At 39.0% G+C, this 18,402-nt stretch overlaps 1 protein-coding gene across 2 annotated transcripts in view; it reads left to right on the top strand.

Annotated features, from left to right (window-relative positions):
• Positions 1–14,049: 14,049 nt before the first annotated feature.
• TACC2 (transforming acidic coiled-coil containing protein 2) overlaps positions 14,050–18,402 on the top strand; it is a 114,306-nt gene continuing 109,953 nt past the window's right edge. Inside the window, exons 1-2 of one of the 2 annotated variants that reach the window (XM_057381153.1) lie at positions 14,050–14,250; positions 16,883–16,960. In XM_057381153.1, the coding sequence (XP_057237136.1) occupies positions 16,928–16,960 (33 nt within the window). In that variant the 5' untranslated portion in view covers positions 14,050–14,250; positions 16,883–16,927. The remainder of the gene's footprint in view (positions 14,251–16,882; positions 16,961–18,402) is intronic. The other variant, XM_057381152.1, reaches the window with a different exon arrangement.

Here is an 18,402-nt window from a genome sequence, read left to right as displayed (position 1 = left end):
KATTTAAAATATGTAATACTTCAGTAGAACATTAATGAATAGTATTTGAACTCTTGAACAATTCTCTATTCTTCATGTGACTAGTACAGTTCTGTCAAATTTGCATTGCAAATTCAAYATGAGTAATTCGCTTTTGGATGCTGACACAGAAAGGCTCAAGAGAGGATCCAAACAAGACTGGGGCCCATTTTACCCTGCAGTACACAAACACATGTTAAAAAATATTCAGGATGCAAATACAGACTTAGCAAATGTGAGTTAAAATTTTTTACTGTCATCTCACTATGCTTAATAGGAACTAAACATTCTGCAATATTGCCAGATATTGCCCTGCATTTTTATTTTGAGTTCTGCTTATCCAGATGATCAGATCCCTGCTTTCTTGGCTATAATCATGTATCTGTGTCAATTGTTACTGTCAAYTGTGAAAATGGTAAGTGAAGAAATATTCTAGGTGCAATTGACTGCAAGATTTTCCAGTTGTCTTTACTCACCAAGATTGTTTTTTGTCTGATGTTCATTCAGTTGTCATCCATGAATATACAGATAACCTTATTCTTATTGAAATSAGAAGACGCACATAGAAGGATCCTGAAATAAATATTTCAGATTTATTAGGAGAGTTTCAAGTTTCGTTGTGTGCAGATTTCACCATTCTACCAAATGTAGAGTTTCTGGCATTTAGCAGAGGATCTCCAACTGAATTTAACTCCTAATGTTGTACACTTTGTATATACTGTGATCATACAGGTACTGTACTTTAGCAAGCCAAACACAATCTCCATTGTCATCAAATACAAAGCAATAATGTGGTCTTTTTATGGTGCTGCATAGTGAATTACAGGTGGGGTTTATGGTGCATCTGGGTGATCTCATCTAGAGCCCTTAAAATGTGGATCTACCACTATTCCATTTACTATCAAATTTAATCATTTGTCCAGTTCTGGAAATTGGTCTCCTGATGTGAATATCCCTGACTTGCTGGCAGATGTTCTCAGTCACTAATGGAAAAACACTTATGTTTAAAAGAGACAGTTTAGTCACTGACTAGGAGTGTTGCTTATGTTTTTAAAGCACAAACCTTTTGCATTTCTGTTGAATACACCAAAATAAATGCTACTGTTGAGGATGAAAAGATAAAGCAAGAAATTAGTTGTCTAAAAACATGTCAACACAGGACTTGTTGCCCATTGATGGCTGTTCCTGGTAAAAAGTTAATCCTGATGATGTGAAACAGGGCCTGGACTAATTGAAAACATCAGAAATAAAAYATGTGAGATACTTGGCATTCAGCTGCCAGCTCTRCAAGCAAACACAGATGAGGGGAAACTCTTTTAATGAGTGTAGCTAATGTAAAAATTTTGTTTTACAATATGGAAGTGTGAATTTGTATASTTGGTTCTTGCAGCAGCTGTTATTTCTGTATTTACAGATAATCCTGTGGGGGTGAAAATCTGGCACCAGATATTCCCTCAGCAGAGWGGATTAGGTTACAGCCCATCACATCACAGGATACATTGTGCCAATCAAAGAAAGTATTTTCAGACGAATATGAAAGAAATAATATTAATAGAACTATGAAAAAAACTGGGGCCCAATTTGGTGGGATGTCAAGGAAAAAATCCTGGCAGGATCAAACCCTCATTGGCACCAGAAACTCTTTATTATTAARGACTTGGAAGGTTTCATTAAGTGAAAGACTGACATCAGGTTACTACATCAACAACATGCACAAGTCATGCTGCTGGAGACCAAAATGCTGAAAACCTTCCACTTTTCCCCTACAATCAAACAGCAATGTAAAAAAATAAAATAAAATAAAATAAAATAAAATAAATCTTTGCAAGAAGGAGCGGGAAATATATACATATATCAGTGATGCCTCAGAGTGGAGAAGTAGCCAGACAGCTGCAGCCTTGGTGGTCCATCCAGCACATTTTGAATGTAGGAACAAACAAATTAAAAACAAATGTGGAACAATGTCAGATTTTTGCAAAAGCAAAAAGCCAATTAGTATTCTAAAGATTTATGCCCATATTTTGCATAACTGCAYGGCTATTTTTTGGACATAAAAATTTTAATATGCTAATAATTGCTGTATTCAGAGACAATTCATAAATTCACTATTTTTTATAACAATGTCTAGAAATTATCACCTCTTAGACACTTCAAACACTGTGCAACAACTGAATTAAACCTATGCATTTCTGTGATAAGCTTAATCTTATCCCAGCAATAATTTCTTCATATCTTGTGCTGATATGAATATATTTGTATTTATGTGTTTGAAGGCCTGTAACTCACAACCTATCATGAAAAAAGTATTTTTTTCTTTTCTGAAACAGTGTATTCCAAGGGAGGATTTTCCAAAAGTGCCACATAACTGAAAACATGCTCTACATAAAAGAAATTTGTGTGTTTGGTGYGGGTTTCCTATTCCAGTGACGTGTGCTTTGGGGGTTTATGGTTGAAACAGCTCCATGCTGAAGTGGTGTGGGTTTATTCCCTGAAAAACTCACACATGTAASACTGACTTCAAGCACTCCATTCAAACCAGTGGGCTGAAAACTTCACCTTATCCCGTGTGGGAAGGGACAAAGCTGCATTCCCTCTTTGCTGCCCACGTGGGYAAGAGAAAACTGAACACAGGCAAAGGGATGAAGAATGGAACKGAGGCAGAAGACTTCTTTTTCYTTCTCTCCATCCTGCCAGGTAATCTACTCGCATTCCAAAGCTTTGAATGTTTATTGTCAGCTGCAGCAAGGCGTTCCTTAGGAAACAGAGGAGCAGTGGTTTTCTAAAGGCAGCTGTCACTTCCAGCAGTGCTGTTGTTATTTACATTTGTCACATGCTAAATTGATCCGTTTCCCAACCTTTGCTTGCGAGGTCAGGTGAAAGGCACAGCCTGATATTTGGTTGTTACAGTCCTGGAGTGGAAAGCCAGAGGATAAAGTTCCAGTTACATTGGTTTAACGTGGAACTTGTCTCCCTGCCTTAAGCAATCCATATCCCAACAACAACCACAACGACAGTGCCAACGTGCTGCACCCAGAGTACAGGACCTGTCCTGTGTCATTCCCATCCAGCAACTGAGAATTCCTGGGAAGAACTGATGTGTCACAGCCCCACAGCTCCCTGGGTCAGATTCCTTACACTTCATAGCTCTCCAGCATAGTGTTCTCAAACATCAGCCAATTCACATTAATAGAACACTTTCATGTGATCCAGGGAGAAAGGGGATCCACACACCAGCTAGGAGTGAAGGAGTGCAGAAGGTTATAAAAATCAGGGACAGAGTGGTGCATTTTCATTTTTAGTCTAGAGGAAAATTGGGTAAGTAATTTTTTTTATTAGTTCTTTAAATTTGAAAGTGTCTAGACTCAAAACAGTTTACTAATTATGTTTTAGACATTACAAAAAGGCAAAGGGAGTGTCTGACAAGTAAAAGAATTTTTTSTCTGTACCAGAAAAGAAGAGTGTCTCCTTTGAGGTTCTATAGTTTCATGATCTCTTGTATAACTTGTTTTACAATCCCCATACCCTATATAGTATGTCTACAGGATGATGTCTTGTTTAGTCAGTATCTCTCTAAGACCAAGAGACTGATCATTAAATGTGTATGTCCTAAAATAGCTGTTTTAAAAACAAGTTACAACATTACAGACTGTCATAACTATTTGCAAATGCTGGAGTTGTTAAATGTGGCTCTCTTCCATCGTTGTTCTCTTTTTATTTTTTTTCAGAAACAGTTCTAAGGGTTTGTGTCAGAAAGGACTGCTTGTTGTTTTTAAGTTGCCATGTAACAAGAAGAATGTGTGTTTCTCATGCAGAATTTTAGGGATGAAATGAGCTGGCTGCTCGCTAGACCAATTATGCAGATATTTGATGATGTTCTTAAGTGGGAACTGTCTACGGTGTTTTTTCCTCTCATGCATAGTAAAGTTTGCTTCAGGCTGTAAAACACAACACTGAGCAGTTGTAGGTACAATATTGCCTCCGGTGACCCATAGATCTTCAGGGAGTTGAAGTCACTTCYAGCTTTATCCACTAGGAGAGCTAATTAGATCAAAATAAGATTAGCAAAAAAATGATTATGTTAATGTTTTGAACAGTATATTGAAATCCATTGTCAATGTGTAAGTCCATGGCCAGTTCAATTATTTCTGGATTCTGTWGTTGAAAAGGGTTCAATGTTTTGGAAACTGTTTTCCCAGTTAAAAAAAAAAAAAAGTAGGTTTATCTTCACGCAGAAAATGACAATATTAGTGACAGACACAGAATCACAATGGCAGGCTTCATCTGTATTGCAAAGTGGATATTTCATACAAAATCTGATCTTATCTAAAAACCAGAGTGTTCATAGATTGCATTTTCTGCTTGTGATTCATCTATTCARGATCAAGCTGCACACTATGTAAATTGTTTTCCCTTTACACAGCCYAAAAGATGGATTAGAAACCTGCTATGCATGTAAGAGTTTTAAAAAATTCCATCCCTTCATGTCAAAACATTTTCATTATAAATTCAAAGATTAATTAAGTGCAACTATAAATCTTATTTTATAAGGATTTTGGACAGGAAAAAGTGCTGGTGGTTGACCAGAAAAGTCAGATGGGCCTATGGGTGGATGATCTAATCTTCATTAGTTTAGTTCTCAGTAATCTGACATCTGCATCTACATCTCTATCTGCATCACATCCAGACATTTTTCCATCTCTAAGGCAGAGTCCTGTGACAATGGCAGGMTTGGATTTCCTGGCCTAAGGAGATCAGTAGGTATTTTGAACATGCTYCTGAATTRTCCAGTTAGTGATTTTTCATCAAGCATTWTGACAATCTTTGGSAAGCAAYSTAGTCTGGGAAAAAGCCAATCTAAGCTGATCTAAGTTATATTATAGTTGCATATTTTATCAGTAAAGTCCATAATAAGTCTGAAAAGAGTAACATTTTACCCTGCTTCTATGATGAAGGCTTARAGCTAAATGAATGGCTTAAGTGCAGTTAATTGATTCCACATTTAATTGCAGAAACTGATGGTTTGAAGAGCTGCACTGCTGACAGCCAGGCCAAGAGCAGAGCCATCAGAGATTACAGTTTTTATTTTTCTTGACATAACCCTTTTTAAGTACTATGTTCTCAAAATCACATGGTGAAACAAATTGATTTGTTTTGTATGCTTTCATTGGAAGCTCTTTAATGCAGGATCCTATGAAAATACAGCAGTTGGTCAAGATCCATAYACAGAATATACAAGCCTCAGCAAGCTTGACAAAATACTGAGCTATATATTCTTGCCAAATTAAATTTGTCATTAAATGCTAGTTARGACTTGACAGACTCATTTACTTCCCTGGTTTCCCAGCAAGCATAAGATCCAGCCAGCACTCTTTATTCTTGGTCAAAGCCAAGCTTCAGCCAGCTCTGAGTCCTTGCAAATGGATTCAGATATTTATATTTATTTGTTTCATGTGCAAACAGTAGTGTGCTGCGGGGAATTTTGTAGGACTTTAATGGGTCTGTGCATAAATAAAAGGTAAGAATGATTTATTTTATTACCTAGATGAAATCAGCTTTTCTGAGTATAAGTAATCAGAAAAAATTTCCTGGTTCATGGCAACCAGACTGGGTCAAAACAGTTTTTCTTGCTACCAAAACATAATGTGATTAATATAGTGCTAATATTTTTGTTTTGATATGAACAGCTGCCATATTTTCTACAGGAATATTTTAGAAGGGAACAAGACCAGTATAACTGTGAGTAAGCAAGGAGGATGATGAGATAATTTCCCTAGAAACAGTCAAATAAACCAGAAAAMTTCATCAGTGACCCAACACTATAGATGTTTCTGCACAATATAGCAGCCTGAAGAATTGACCAAGTTAGACAAAACATCAGATATTTTCAAAGGAATTCTTTGATAAATATAATCTCAGAACATTTTATCCCACACCCAAAACATATTTCCTCCATCAGATCTGTAAAAATATTACTATTTTGGAGAGATACTAAAATAGAGGATTTGTTGCTCAGTCCTGTTTTCTATGATTCTGTGAAGTGTCAGMCAAAGAGCACCATTTCTGTGCACTGAAGGCTTGCTGTCAGATTTTCACAAACTCTCCAAAAGAGGCAGAGAGGATCCTTTTCGATCTTCTGAAGCACAAACAATTTTTGATGTTGACAAACTGACATCGTGAGCAACTTCTGGTTGAAGCCAGAAACACAACAATTGCTGCAGTAAGGGAGGGGGAAAAACCTAAAGAAGCTGTTCATGAGTATCAAAATACCAGTTTTTTACAGCCCAGCTAAATAAATCTGCAGGTTTTGACCTTGTCTGCCTAGATTTTAATGGGCTCTGTGTTGTTTTTAGCATSAATTCTGCAGCACTTCAGGGTGATRKGTGTTATACAAAGCTGTCAGTTCTAATCCCAGTGTGATCTGAGCTATTGCCTGTATTTCTGTGTATGTGTCTGTGTTCTATATCTACAGCATATTGATACCATTGAAACTATAATTATTATTATCTGTTGGAATAAGTTGCAGGCCTGCTTTTTACACTGCCTGTTACTCACAGTTTCCATGCAACTTGCAACTGTAAGCTGAAAATTACTCTGAACCACTTTCTTGATGAGAAAAATTTGATTTTACCCACAAATTTGGAGCACTGCACAGTTTTATTGAACCCATATGAAAATTGCTGCTTGATACCGTGGGGCAGGAGGTTTAAATTCACAGTCTAGATAAAGTTGGGGGAAAGTTCAATTTCTTTGATAGACTCTTAAATCATGCAATGCTCACACCAAGGGGTGAAGTGTGTCCAGAGCACTGACCATGGAAATATTCTTGCATTCTAATAAACAAGCCTTAACATTTATTGATTGTTCTATATGCAATATTTAGTTCTTGCATGAAGACTTACCAGCCCAAATCCAGTATTTCAATCATGGCATGTTAAACAATTCATGCTTGAGCATTTTGCACTAATATATTGTACAGGCTCATATCATTCTGTGGCAAGTTCTGTTCTTACATATGAAGTTTAAAGAGGTTTGAGTCAACCTGTGTGCTATCACACTTTTCAGAACAGACTATTACTCYTTTCTGGATGCACAGGGGTTCACCAAGTAATCTTTAAGAGTTTGCTGTACAAGAAGAAAAGATTCACGTTTGGAAGAAGAAACCAGTCTTTATCCACATGAACTTTAAACTGAACAAACAATTGTAGGCTATATTTTGTGCTCATTCCACTGATTTGAAATATGGTTAATATCCAGTTTTTGGTACTACTGATTGGTAGTTAGTTCTGTACAATCTGCCATTATTTCCTGTTTAAAGTTTTACATATTCAATGTTACAATCCCTGCTTAAAAGTGCCACTGTAGAGCAGAATTATGTACAACAACTATTTTGTGAGTCTGGTCTCCAGGGAACCCTCCTCAAATCAAAACTGAGATTGAATTAAAGTACTGTAAAGCCTGCAACTAACATATTCCTTAATGATGATGAAAAGCCAATGAAAAAGTACACCTGTAAATTAAAAGTGAATTCTGAAACTGGATATTGTTCATATTAGTGGAAAATGAGAACATGAATATAAATAGTGTAGACYCAGCTGGAGAAGGCAGTAAGTTATAAGAGTTTAAATCTGTCATTAGGTGAAGCTGATTAGGTTTAGGTCTGTCAGAAGGATGAAGAGTTGTGCCATCTGTAACAACAGTGAGCAGCTTAGGTAACTTTATCTCCACCAACCACCAGGGATCACCAGGACCACTTCCCACCAGCACRGCATTAGATCATCTGCTAAAAAAGCCACTGCCACAGAGGCAAACATCAAACCCAGTTCAGAGTGGGATAATGCAGTTCAGACACCATTCCTTGTCACCATAGCATCAGAAATACCTGGAGGACTGGCTTTAAATGAGTTTTCTCAATCTTGTTTTGCAATCCTGCTCAGTTGAGTCAAAGGAATCAGGGAGAAAATAGGTTTAGCATTTACATTCAGCTTAAACATTCATTACACTMATTTTAAAAATTGTAATATGTATGAAACTATGGTATTGTCAGTAAGGAAGCAGTCTCATTAGCATGCAATTCATTCTCCTTTGGGAAAAAAACACATAAAAATTATTTCAGTCCTACTGATGGGTTGTTGTTTTGGTTTTTTTTTAATAACATCTTCGAAGATACCTCTGTGATGTTACTCTGCACAAAACTGTTCTTAGCTGACCTTACAAATAAACCTGATGAAACATTTTGTTCCTGATTAGCTTTGATATGTGATGGAGTGTTTTTGTGCAAGGCTAGATCAGTGTAATATGCTTGGAAAAGTCCATAATCCAGGACATATTCCATGTAAAATATAACCTAATCTTTTAGAAAAGCAATGCCAAATCAAACCAGTAATCATCTTCATTCTGTATTGTTATTCTGAAGGCTGAACATCAGCCCGAGATTCTTGCTTAGCCCAGGATTACACAACATGTTAATGGCCTAATCACTCAATTCCCCTGTGCCTCAATTTCTGCTTTGTAAAAATGTCAGCAGCRTTCTCCTGCTTTGTGATTCAGTGAGAAACTTGTACAAGTAATCCAACTAAATGTTACAGTACATGTGAGGGATGTGGTTACTTAATSTCACTATTTTCAAGGTGCAGAAGACTGAAGAAACTCACGAAATTTCATTTCAAAGTAAATGTTTTTTCAGTCAGCCTCGGGAATCTTTGTAAACAACAATTCATGCCTTTATGAGCACCATCTTKACTAAAATTTCAGAAGTCAGTGACTCAGTTCCCAGAGTTAGTCCTGCAAAAACCTAATACACTTGCTTGGACTAGAATCTGAAACCTAACCCCTGTCTGGCTATTAACAAGTTGTCTTGAGATGCTTGTCTCCTGAGAGATTTATTTTCACAGCCTGCTCTCACTGCTGATAAAAAGCAACATTTCTGGAATAAGAGTATTGACAACTGCTAAATATTCAATAGCTGAGTTTATATCTAATTTATTCTCAAATAGTGAAAAAYTGCTTCAGGCTAAATGGCCTCTAACTGAGGATGAAGGATATAATCTGTATAGGGTATCTGCTTTTATAGATATGTAATATATAATATATGCATGTGTAGGTTTGTGTGTGACTGTGTGGTACATGGTTATGTACCTGTGTCAGGTCAGCAGAAAAAAAAAAAACAAAACAATAAATGTCCTCCTCTCAGCCCAAGGAGAGTGTCTGAGTGCTGGAGGCTTTCCAGAAGCCCGAGAACGAGTCCTCCTCTCCTGGATATTTGTGTGGGAATGTGGGTGTGTTAGCACAAATCCCAGAAATCAGCTGCTACCTGCCAACTCYGACATGTCAACACACCTCAGGCCAGGAAAGTGGGAGATTAAACACTGCTGCCATCCACAATTAGGGCCAGGCAGTTGCTGACAGCTGGTTCCGACCCCACAGCTAAAACAGAACGACCAGGAAGGGATCCCTTCCCCTCTTCTGCCTCTTTCCTGCCATTCTCATCAGCTCTCAGAAAACCAGACCTGGTGGCAGCTCCTCACTCTCCCTTCTATTTCCACTGAATCTCTTGGGTAAAGGGAGGAGAAAAAAAGGGGAATGCATGAACAGAAGAGGGGAAAGCAGGAAAAATAGTTTGAAGAAGGAAAAGACCTGAAAAGAGGCAAGAAATCATTCATCTTGTGATGCATTGTCCCCAGGCCCTCTGGCCAACTGATCCCCAMCTTGTATATGTTTCCTCCTCTGCCTCACATCATATGGATTTTTGTTTCTCTCAGTCTGTCCCACTGTTCCCAGTGCTGAGACTGGACACCAYAGCAGGCAGACCAGCTCAAGGAGCAGGGAGCAGGTTCTGAAATTCACCCCTCACATCAGACTTCCCATCAYTGCTTCCAGAATTAGCCCCGAGTCAGAGTTATGCTCTTCCTCCCTCAGCTGTGAGMTTTAGGAACAGAAATTCCTCACTTTGAGTGAGTGTTTGCATTTAGAGTGTGAAAACAAATGTAAACTCTTGTCAAATTGTCTATGACCTGACTTACACAGTCATACATGTCTCATAATACAAGAATACTGGGGGAAATATTGCTCATAATCATAATCAGCTCTTTAGAAAAGGCCAGCAGTAATAATAAGGAAATARTTTGCASTCCCTGCACAATGATAGGCACAGAYTGACCAGAGAGCCTCCCCTATAGCTCCTGATTTTTGTTAGCTGTTTGTGGTGTTCAGAATTTAAAAAGGAATCTGTGTCCTGCTCTCCATTGTTGGATGGTGCATGTGGACAAAGAGAGAGAGTCAATGCACCACACAGAGCTCTGAATCCACAACCTTCCCTGAYTGAAGTGCTGCAGATGGAATCTGGTGAAAAACTGCTGGTGTAGATGTGGTTTGRAAAGAGAAATGTTCCAGTACTTGGATATTATTATTTGGATCATATATATTTTATGAAATTTTTTTGGCATCACTTTTAAGGATTAGACCCTCTGCATTACATCGACATCTGCAACCAGTGCAGCAGAAGGGAATGTATGTGATCTGAAAACATTTAATGAAGGAGATTATTGAGATCCACAGATGTAGGCACTGAGAATCAATTTGTGCATCCTGAGGTGGCCATGACATCCTCATGGGACTGGCAGATAAAACACAAAATTTTTCTGAGACCCATGTATTCTGGAGAGGCAAAAGACAAGCAGGATACGACAGAATCACATCTAGGATTTCCATAATCACTTTTATTTATTATTGCTTGAAACTATATAGTACTAGGAAAGTTCTGTTCAGAGCTGAAATGACAGCTGGATTTATTTATTTTTTCAGCTGGGAAAATATTACTAGATAGAAAGTAAAATAAAATAAATTAGCACCCCCATGTTTCCTTATGAAGGGCACCCCCTGATGGAGGTTCCAATAACATTAACTCAAATTCCAGCATGGTCTGGTAACTGGAGCATGCTGAGGAAGCCAGTGCYGACATCCTAGCTCTGCCACTTGGTAGGMTTTTTAACCTTGAGCAAATCCATTMTTCTCCAAAGAAATATGTGTCTTTTTTTGCACTTTCTGTGCCATGAAACACAGCTTAAACCTCTGAAGGATGCTGGAGTGCTCTGGAGTGCCACAGGGCTGATTAGAAACAATGGAAGTGTGTCATCACCTGGATTTCTCGAGGCCACATTGTCATCCTGATTGAAAATTAGCCAGAAATGTGAAGAATAATGCTTAACTTYCATAACCTAAAACATGCTTTACTCTCTTAGTGGCAGATACTCAGCATCCCTGTTTCTTTTCTTTCACACTTGTMCATTAACTTGGGCAAATCAACCCAGACTGGGCTGCATCAAAGATCTGCTTCATTCACTGTCCTCTAAATCTCAGTCCTCCTTGGGTTCAGTGGTGCAATCCCCGTAGGCAATTTTAGTTTTTCTTGGGGGAAGGGCACGAAAATACTATTTCACAACTCTCACAAAAATCCAGCTCAGCTTTCYGTTGCCAGGCGACATCACGGTTTTACAGCAGTTCCAGCTGCTGATGTTACYAAGCAACGTCTTTCCCATCAAGTTGTGCACTTGAAAATAATTACTTGTTTATTAATTCTCATGATGGGTTATATTTCCCCCCCCAAGATCTTGGTATTTGCTCTTCTAGAACTTGTGAGAAAGCACGGGCTGAAGGACTGCCATGGATCAGTCATTCTTGCAGATCTCTGTGATATTGTTGGAATATGCAGAAATTAAGAATACTTTCACACTATTACATTAAGATCAGAGAAGAGCAAAATTCTGAGCACCTCCTGTTTCTTCTCTTTCCCGTGGTGTGTAACAATATCTCAGKGCTTCAGCAGAACTTTGCAATGCTTTATGTGTGGTATCAATCATGTGAAAGTAGGGAACATATAACATTTTGCCTTCTTTTGGCAGTATTTATACCTTAAAGTAAAATAACCTCAAACTAAATTGTCCTACATAAATACCTAAGGTASCATGTCTTCCATATGCAAGAAGCCAACAAATCTGTTTAGTATGTGTTTGGTGAGTGTACCAAATACTGGGATTRAATCTGATCACTCATGACAAATTATTTGGATCTGACTGAAATACCTAACTTATTAACCCACTACATAGCTTACCTTTAAGTCTGAGCTGTCTTTTCCCCTAGTTTGAGCCTTCCAGTCCTCCTGGGTTAAATCCTGTTTTGATCAAGAAAAGACAATCTCTCCCTGGATAAGTGTGAAGAGTGCACGAAAGCCACAGGGGAAATTCCAGCAAACAAGGTTAAAGCAGCCTGATGTGAGTACTTCTACTCCCACCAGATCTACCATAAAATCAAAGAGAATAAATAGAGACACCAGGGGATGTGGAATTCTCTMAGAGCTGGTGGTTTACACTGGAAGAGAGCAGAAGATCAGCATCTGCAAAGGTGGGAGCAGCTTGCAGTGAATAGGTGCTGCTGTGGATAGCTGGGATAGGAGTGAATTAATGAATCTTAATTTAGACACAAGAGTGGGTCAGAAAACTGACCCAAAGATACAGTCAGCATCCTCATAGGTCCAGAGAGCAGAGCACGGGGTGGCCACGTGTCACTGCCCTCATTTCACAGGACTCRTGGTTCATGGCACCAGGAGCTGCTTGTGTGGCCCTGCAAACCTTACACAACTCAGCCAAACAGAGGCATTCTCCTTTGCACATGTGTTGATAAAAATACACAACCAGAAATCACCATCTACCCACTGCTGAAGGTCATTTTCCCCAAAGTTTGTGCCAGACGATTGTTTTGCAAGGCAGCTTCTTCACTTTCACTTTGTGGCATTTTCTGGCCTGAGCTCAGAATGGAATAGCACCAAATGTGAGTTCAGTTTGTTTTTATGAGGAAATAATGCAGCTAGCAGAAGTGAGGCTGTATTACCAGGTTCTGTTTTCCTGAGTTCCCACAGGATCCCTGCTCTTAAATTCATGGCAGAGAGCCTAAACAAAAACCATTGCATAATTTGTTGTCTATAAGACAACCAATTGTGCAATGCCCCTGCTTTTTTTCCTAAGGAAGAACACATTAAAATTTTGAGTCTATAAACTTCAGATTTGCTGGATTCTGAATTGGGCTGGGGAGACAAAAAAAAAACATAAAACCCAGAAAGATTTAAAGGGCAAGGCTATCCATGTAGCCCTTGATTTAGCAACGGTGCATTCCAGCTCTTCACAGCCTTTATGTTTCCAGAGCAGGAGTTTGTAGATCAAAACCAAAAGTCAGATCATGGAACAGAAGTCAGCAGACAACATATTGCTGTCCTGTGAAACCCTGCCTTTGATCCATGTCAGATACGACTTTTCCATGCTGGATTCAGGAGTGCTGCCTCACTCTCTTCGAGATACAATAAACCCACAGTGGACTGACCATTCCTTTGGTTTGTGGCACCAAAAAGCACCACTGGTGTTTGCAGAAACTCATGAATCCCTTGGAGTTGCCACTAATGATAAATACTCTGTCTTTGGTTACAGCTGTGTTTTTGAGCTCCCCTTTATGGAAGCTGGAACGGACAATCAGAATTAATAATAACAATTAGCTCGCCCATAAACCTGTACTTCTTGCAACATCACATTTCAAAGGGTTTTTGTCACGTCTCCACCCTTCAGAATGATTAAATGGGAAATGATTTCACCATAACCTGAACAGGCACATCAACATTTGCTGGCAGGTATTTCTGACAGCTTTCATGGGTATACAAGAAAACGAAAGATGAGCTTAAACACATAAACAAACCTGAAAACAAAACACAGAATAGATATTCCTCTCAATACTGATTTTCCCTTGAAAACAACACATGCCTAACTCCGATGTATTATAGATAGTTTCACTGCACAATTTTTGCCGTGCAAGAGGCACTGCTTACACTCCAAGCCAAGAAACGGTAGAAGTGAAATATGTTTGACCCCAAACTGATATTCTCTTAGGTTGCTTTTTTGAAAAACTCAGTGAGGGATTTATGGCACGCAGAGAGCTGCAGCAGCCTGGCAGGAGCAGGGGGAGGCCGGGCTCAGGAGGTGTAACTTGTTTTCTTTCTCGCCCGGGGTGGAGGCAAGTTGGTTGTTGAGCAGGTTATGAAGGTGGGTCCCGGAGAGAAAGCCTACATTTCATGAGTCTGAGGWGAAGTAGGAGGAAAATCAGGCGAAAACTGGGGAGGTGAAGATGGAAGGAATGGTTTGAAGAACTGCTCTAAAAGCATCAGTGAATCCAAAGGTGCCAGATAAATCCTGGAACGTAAGTGCAGCGTTCAACATCCTCTGCTTTGCTTTCAGGAAAGCAGTTGTTCAGCTCAAAACTCTCTGTAGGCTGAACAATTTGGTACCAGTGAGCTGCTTTTGAGATATGTAGTGTTCAAATAATTTTAATAATGACATGTAAATCGTGAAAGATACTGATGATGAAGATTATCTTTCGGTTAACCTATGTTTATTTCATGGAGGGATTTTTAGGATGTTTGTAATATTTATTTGAAATTCTATACATATGATAAGGTGCTTGTAGTTTGCAACCTAAGTTGCAATGCTTATGCATTGAATGATTCAGAAATAATGTATGTAAAAAGGGTTGCAGTAACACTGTAATCTCAAAACTTATCTTTGCACTCTGCAATGTAATTCACACTTTATTATTATTATCGCTTGTTTCATTACTGGAGAATCTGTAATGTCTTTATTTCCCATTTATGACATTTATCTTCATTATTAAGCAGATGGTAATGTGAGAATTGTGTGAAAATTGTGGAATTTCRTGCTCTAGGGAAAGAAAAGACTGGRGAGACAATATGATATGATGTGTTAGTGGAGATTTTTGACAGCTGGCATTTCTGCTGTGCTCTTCTTCTCATTTTCTGCTTTGATTCCTGTGCATTTTAATAAAAAACTGTAAATAAAGTATTGGGTTTTTTCAATATTATTCAATATTTCAACTCAATATTACAGCTTTGGTCTCTATTAGCAGTTGCTGTCCTTAGCAGTCAGTATGGCTGAGCTGGTGCAGAAATATTGACAGGATATCATGCACAGGAGTGAATTTACTCTAAAATAAATAGGACAACATTACGACATACATTGGCTAATCTATTTAAGAACTCAATTAGCAAAATTTGCATTTTACACAATTATATACGAGACCCCACCCCAAATAAATTAACAACTCCGTGGGGACTCGGGAGAGTTTCATTCATTCCCCAGTTTATGTTATTATTGCAAGTGCTTGTAGGGRACAGTTTRGRGAGCTTGAAATTTCCAGGTGTTTTYACATGATGTCTGTGTGAACAGAAAAAASTTTGGGGAGAGAAAAACTCGGAAGGGGAACAGAAATGCCACTGTATTCACTCTGAGGGAGTTGTGCTGGCTGTCGAGGGAAGCACGTTGCTGCAGTGGAGTTATTCTTTCCCTYCTGTGCATTTAAACCTCAGTCAGCAGCTCTAACAGTCTGAGAATGTTTTATTATATCAATACAGACTTAAAATACTATAATCTAAATCTCTTGTCTTGGAACATTTCACTGGGCYGAGCCTAGAAAGATTTGTGTGTGTACATTTCTCCATGATGGAGTACTCCGTACTCAGGGAACAGTGATTTTGAAAATGTTATATCCAGCCTTCAACACAGCTCAGAACTGTTTTAAAACAGGGGAGGATTTGGCAGCAGCCTCAGCAGATAAAACCTCACGTTGCTAATTAATCACTGCAAGTGCAGTCCCGGCCCCTGTGATTTCAACAGGAGCAAGTTCAAGCACCGCTGTATCCCCTGAAGACAATCAAGTTTAAAAACAGAGCTCGAGAGCACAATACCAAACTTTTCTCTGTCTCTCTCCAAGCCTCCTGTGAAGAAAAATAATATTTCAAGTTTTAAAAAATGTGTTGTAGCAATAAGTAACTTTCTTTAAAAGCTTGTACAATTTCCTTGGCTTTCAAAGTGCAATCTCTCTTTCACAGCCTGATTTTAATGGAGTTGTTCTTGACACATGCTGCACACCAATCCAAAATTATTTAGGAAAAAAAACCTGAAGAAACTGTGTAATTTTCACCTATTGAGTAATACAATAAATAGAGTGAATTTAAATGCATTGAGCCCCCAAATMAAATGTCTAGAGCAAGAAGTGAATGTCTGTAAGTGAATCTCTGGTGTGCACTTTTACTATTCAGTATCCATTTGAAAGAAATACAGAAATGAACAAAGCCTGGGGAGACAATTCTAGAACTGCTCAGACCATTTTTTTTGAAATTAAATAATTAGAGCTGAACTAGTATAAAACCAATTACGGTAGGCAGTTCCTGCTAAGTCTCAAGAAAGTGTTTAGAACATTGTAACAGAATAATGCCTAACAAAAGCAGGGAATGGTTCCAGTGATCAGGATTAAAAAGTCCATTTACTCTTTCTCTGAGTGCACTGATGGAAAATTGTTTGTTTCAGTGATGGTCAGGTTTAACACCATGRTTCTGACAATGTGAGCATGCAGCTTGGTCCAGGAATTTCAAGAAATAGAAGTGGTTTGAATACAGTTAAAACAATTAGGTTTTGCTATGGGCTGTCCATCCAAAGTAACTTTGGCAAGGAAAATGTCTTTCTGCTCAAATGTCATGGCATAATCCAAAAACAGAGTGACARAGCTGAGTTTCACGACTGCCTTTCAGCATAAGTAGAGCCAGTGTAGGGAAGACAACWGAGAGACATTAGGAAATAAAATCAGCATGAGTCTTTTCCCCCAATTTATGACTTGGAATCATTCCACAACTCAATGTCAGCAGGGGCAGCGAGCAGGGTGACTGAGACAACAGTCCTCTAAAATTTCCAGGTGTTTTTGTTGCTTTATTTTGGTTTGATTTTTCACAGCAGATTTAGAGTCTGTTCTTTTCTTCCAGTGACCTGTTTCTAATTTCTGTGTGATCCTGGACATCAGCACTGAGATGGGCAATGAGAACAGCAGTGCAGAGAACGAGGTGAGTGTGGCAGGACGTTGCTTTTCCTTCCCTCCTAGCCCGAAGCAAACCTGACAGAAATTGCTTCCACAGGCCACTCACCCCACATTTATCCTCTGCTCCCCGTTACACTCATGTTTAAGTGTCATTAATGGTAATTGAAAGCACTTGGTGTGTTTTTTTCTTTTGGCAATGACAGCRCTCCAAAGATCGGGGCACGGTGCGAGCGGTTGTCCCTTCAGGGATGGGATCCCTGGGGGATCCCTGTGGGATCAGCAGGGCTGGCTCATCCCAAAACCCCAGCCTGGCAGCAGGACAGCCTTGGGAAGCTGGGGCAGCCCCAGGCATCAGGAACATCCTGAGGAGAGGGAGGGATGTGGGTCAGCCTGGCACAGGGGGCAGCTGGATGGGCAGGGCTGGACCAGCATCCTTTGGGATCACAGGGGGTGACATCCCTGGGGAGGCTGAAATGGGGTCCTGGGGGAGTGGAGGGAGCCCTGGGGTCAGGACAGTGCCTGTGGTGACCTCAAAGCTCTGGCACAGCAGCTCCTCATTGCTCAGAAATGACCTTGCTCTGTCTGTGTCCCCATCCAGGACTTTACACCCGTGTTCCCAGGGTGTGCTGTTAATGCCTGGTGCTGTTTGCTGGTTTATTTTTAGATTTTCGAAATGAAGGCCATGAAATGCTGTGGCTACTGGTGTACAATAACAGTAGAAGTTACTATGCTGATACGAGTTTGAATATAAGTTCTAATTCATTTATTTCAACAGTTAAAATACCAGTATATCTTTTATCCTCTCCTCTTCCATATGTTATGGTAGCTGCTAAAATGCATTAGGATTTATTTTGTGTCCACTTCAGGTCTCAGCAAATCTGCTGCACCCTGTGCATTGCAAAGTGGACCCTGTCAAGGCAATCAATACTACAAGATTTTTACATAAATTTTTTTGGGGAGAAAACTCTTCCATAATTCTTAGTTATTCTGTCCAGTTTGTACTGCTTGCCCAAGGTTTGGTCCCAGCTTTTATCAGGGTTTCGGAAAAGTGGAACATGTTAACTTCTATAACTGAGYAATGARAATTTCTTCTCCATAGTGTACRRCTTCCACTCAGGAAGTTTTTGAAARYCAAATATRTTTCTTCAGGTRKMRTMCTAAGACTGAGAAGACTTTACTTAAAAGTTATTTAATTTATTAAGAAATGTAATGAAAAGCTCTTCTTCTAAGGAAAGGAGGCTTCTGATTACCTTTTCAGACTGCAAAAACTTAAACAAGAGACAACCCAAACCCCTCCAAAAAAGAACAAAYCACCAAAACACAAAAAAAAMCCAAAGCAAAMCAAAATATGCTAAGAATCCAAATTCTTATTTAAAATACTATTAACAGAGAAATAACCAGAAGTAGCAATAAAACTTAAATATTTTGATTTTCAGTCAGAAATCCCCTGTGCCAATAAAGCCATTG

Source organism: Malurus melanocephalus, unplaced genomic scaffold (assembly GCF_030028575.1).
Source record: "Malurus melanocephalus ecotype Western Australia unplaced genomic scaffold, MMel_1.1 scaffold_494, whole genome shotgun sequence".
Classification (NCBI taxonomy): Eukaryota; Metazoa; Chordata; class Aves; order Passeriformes; family Maluridae; genus Malurus; species Malurus melanocephalus.
The sequence above is the reverse complement of the archived record's forward strand: the minus strand, read 5'-3'. Positions and strand labels throughout refer to the sequence as shown.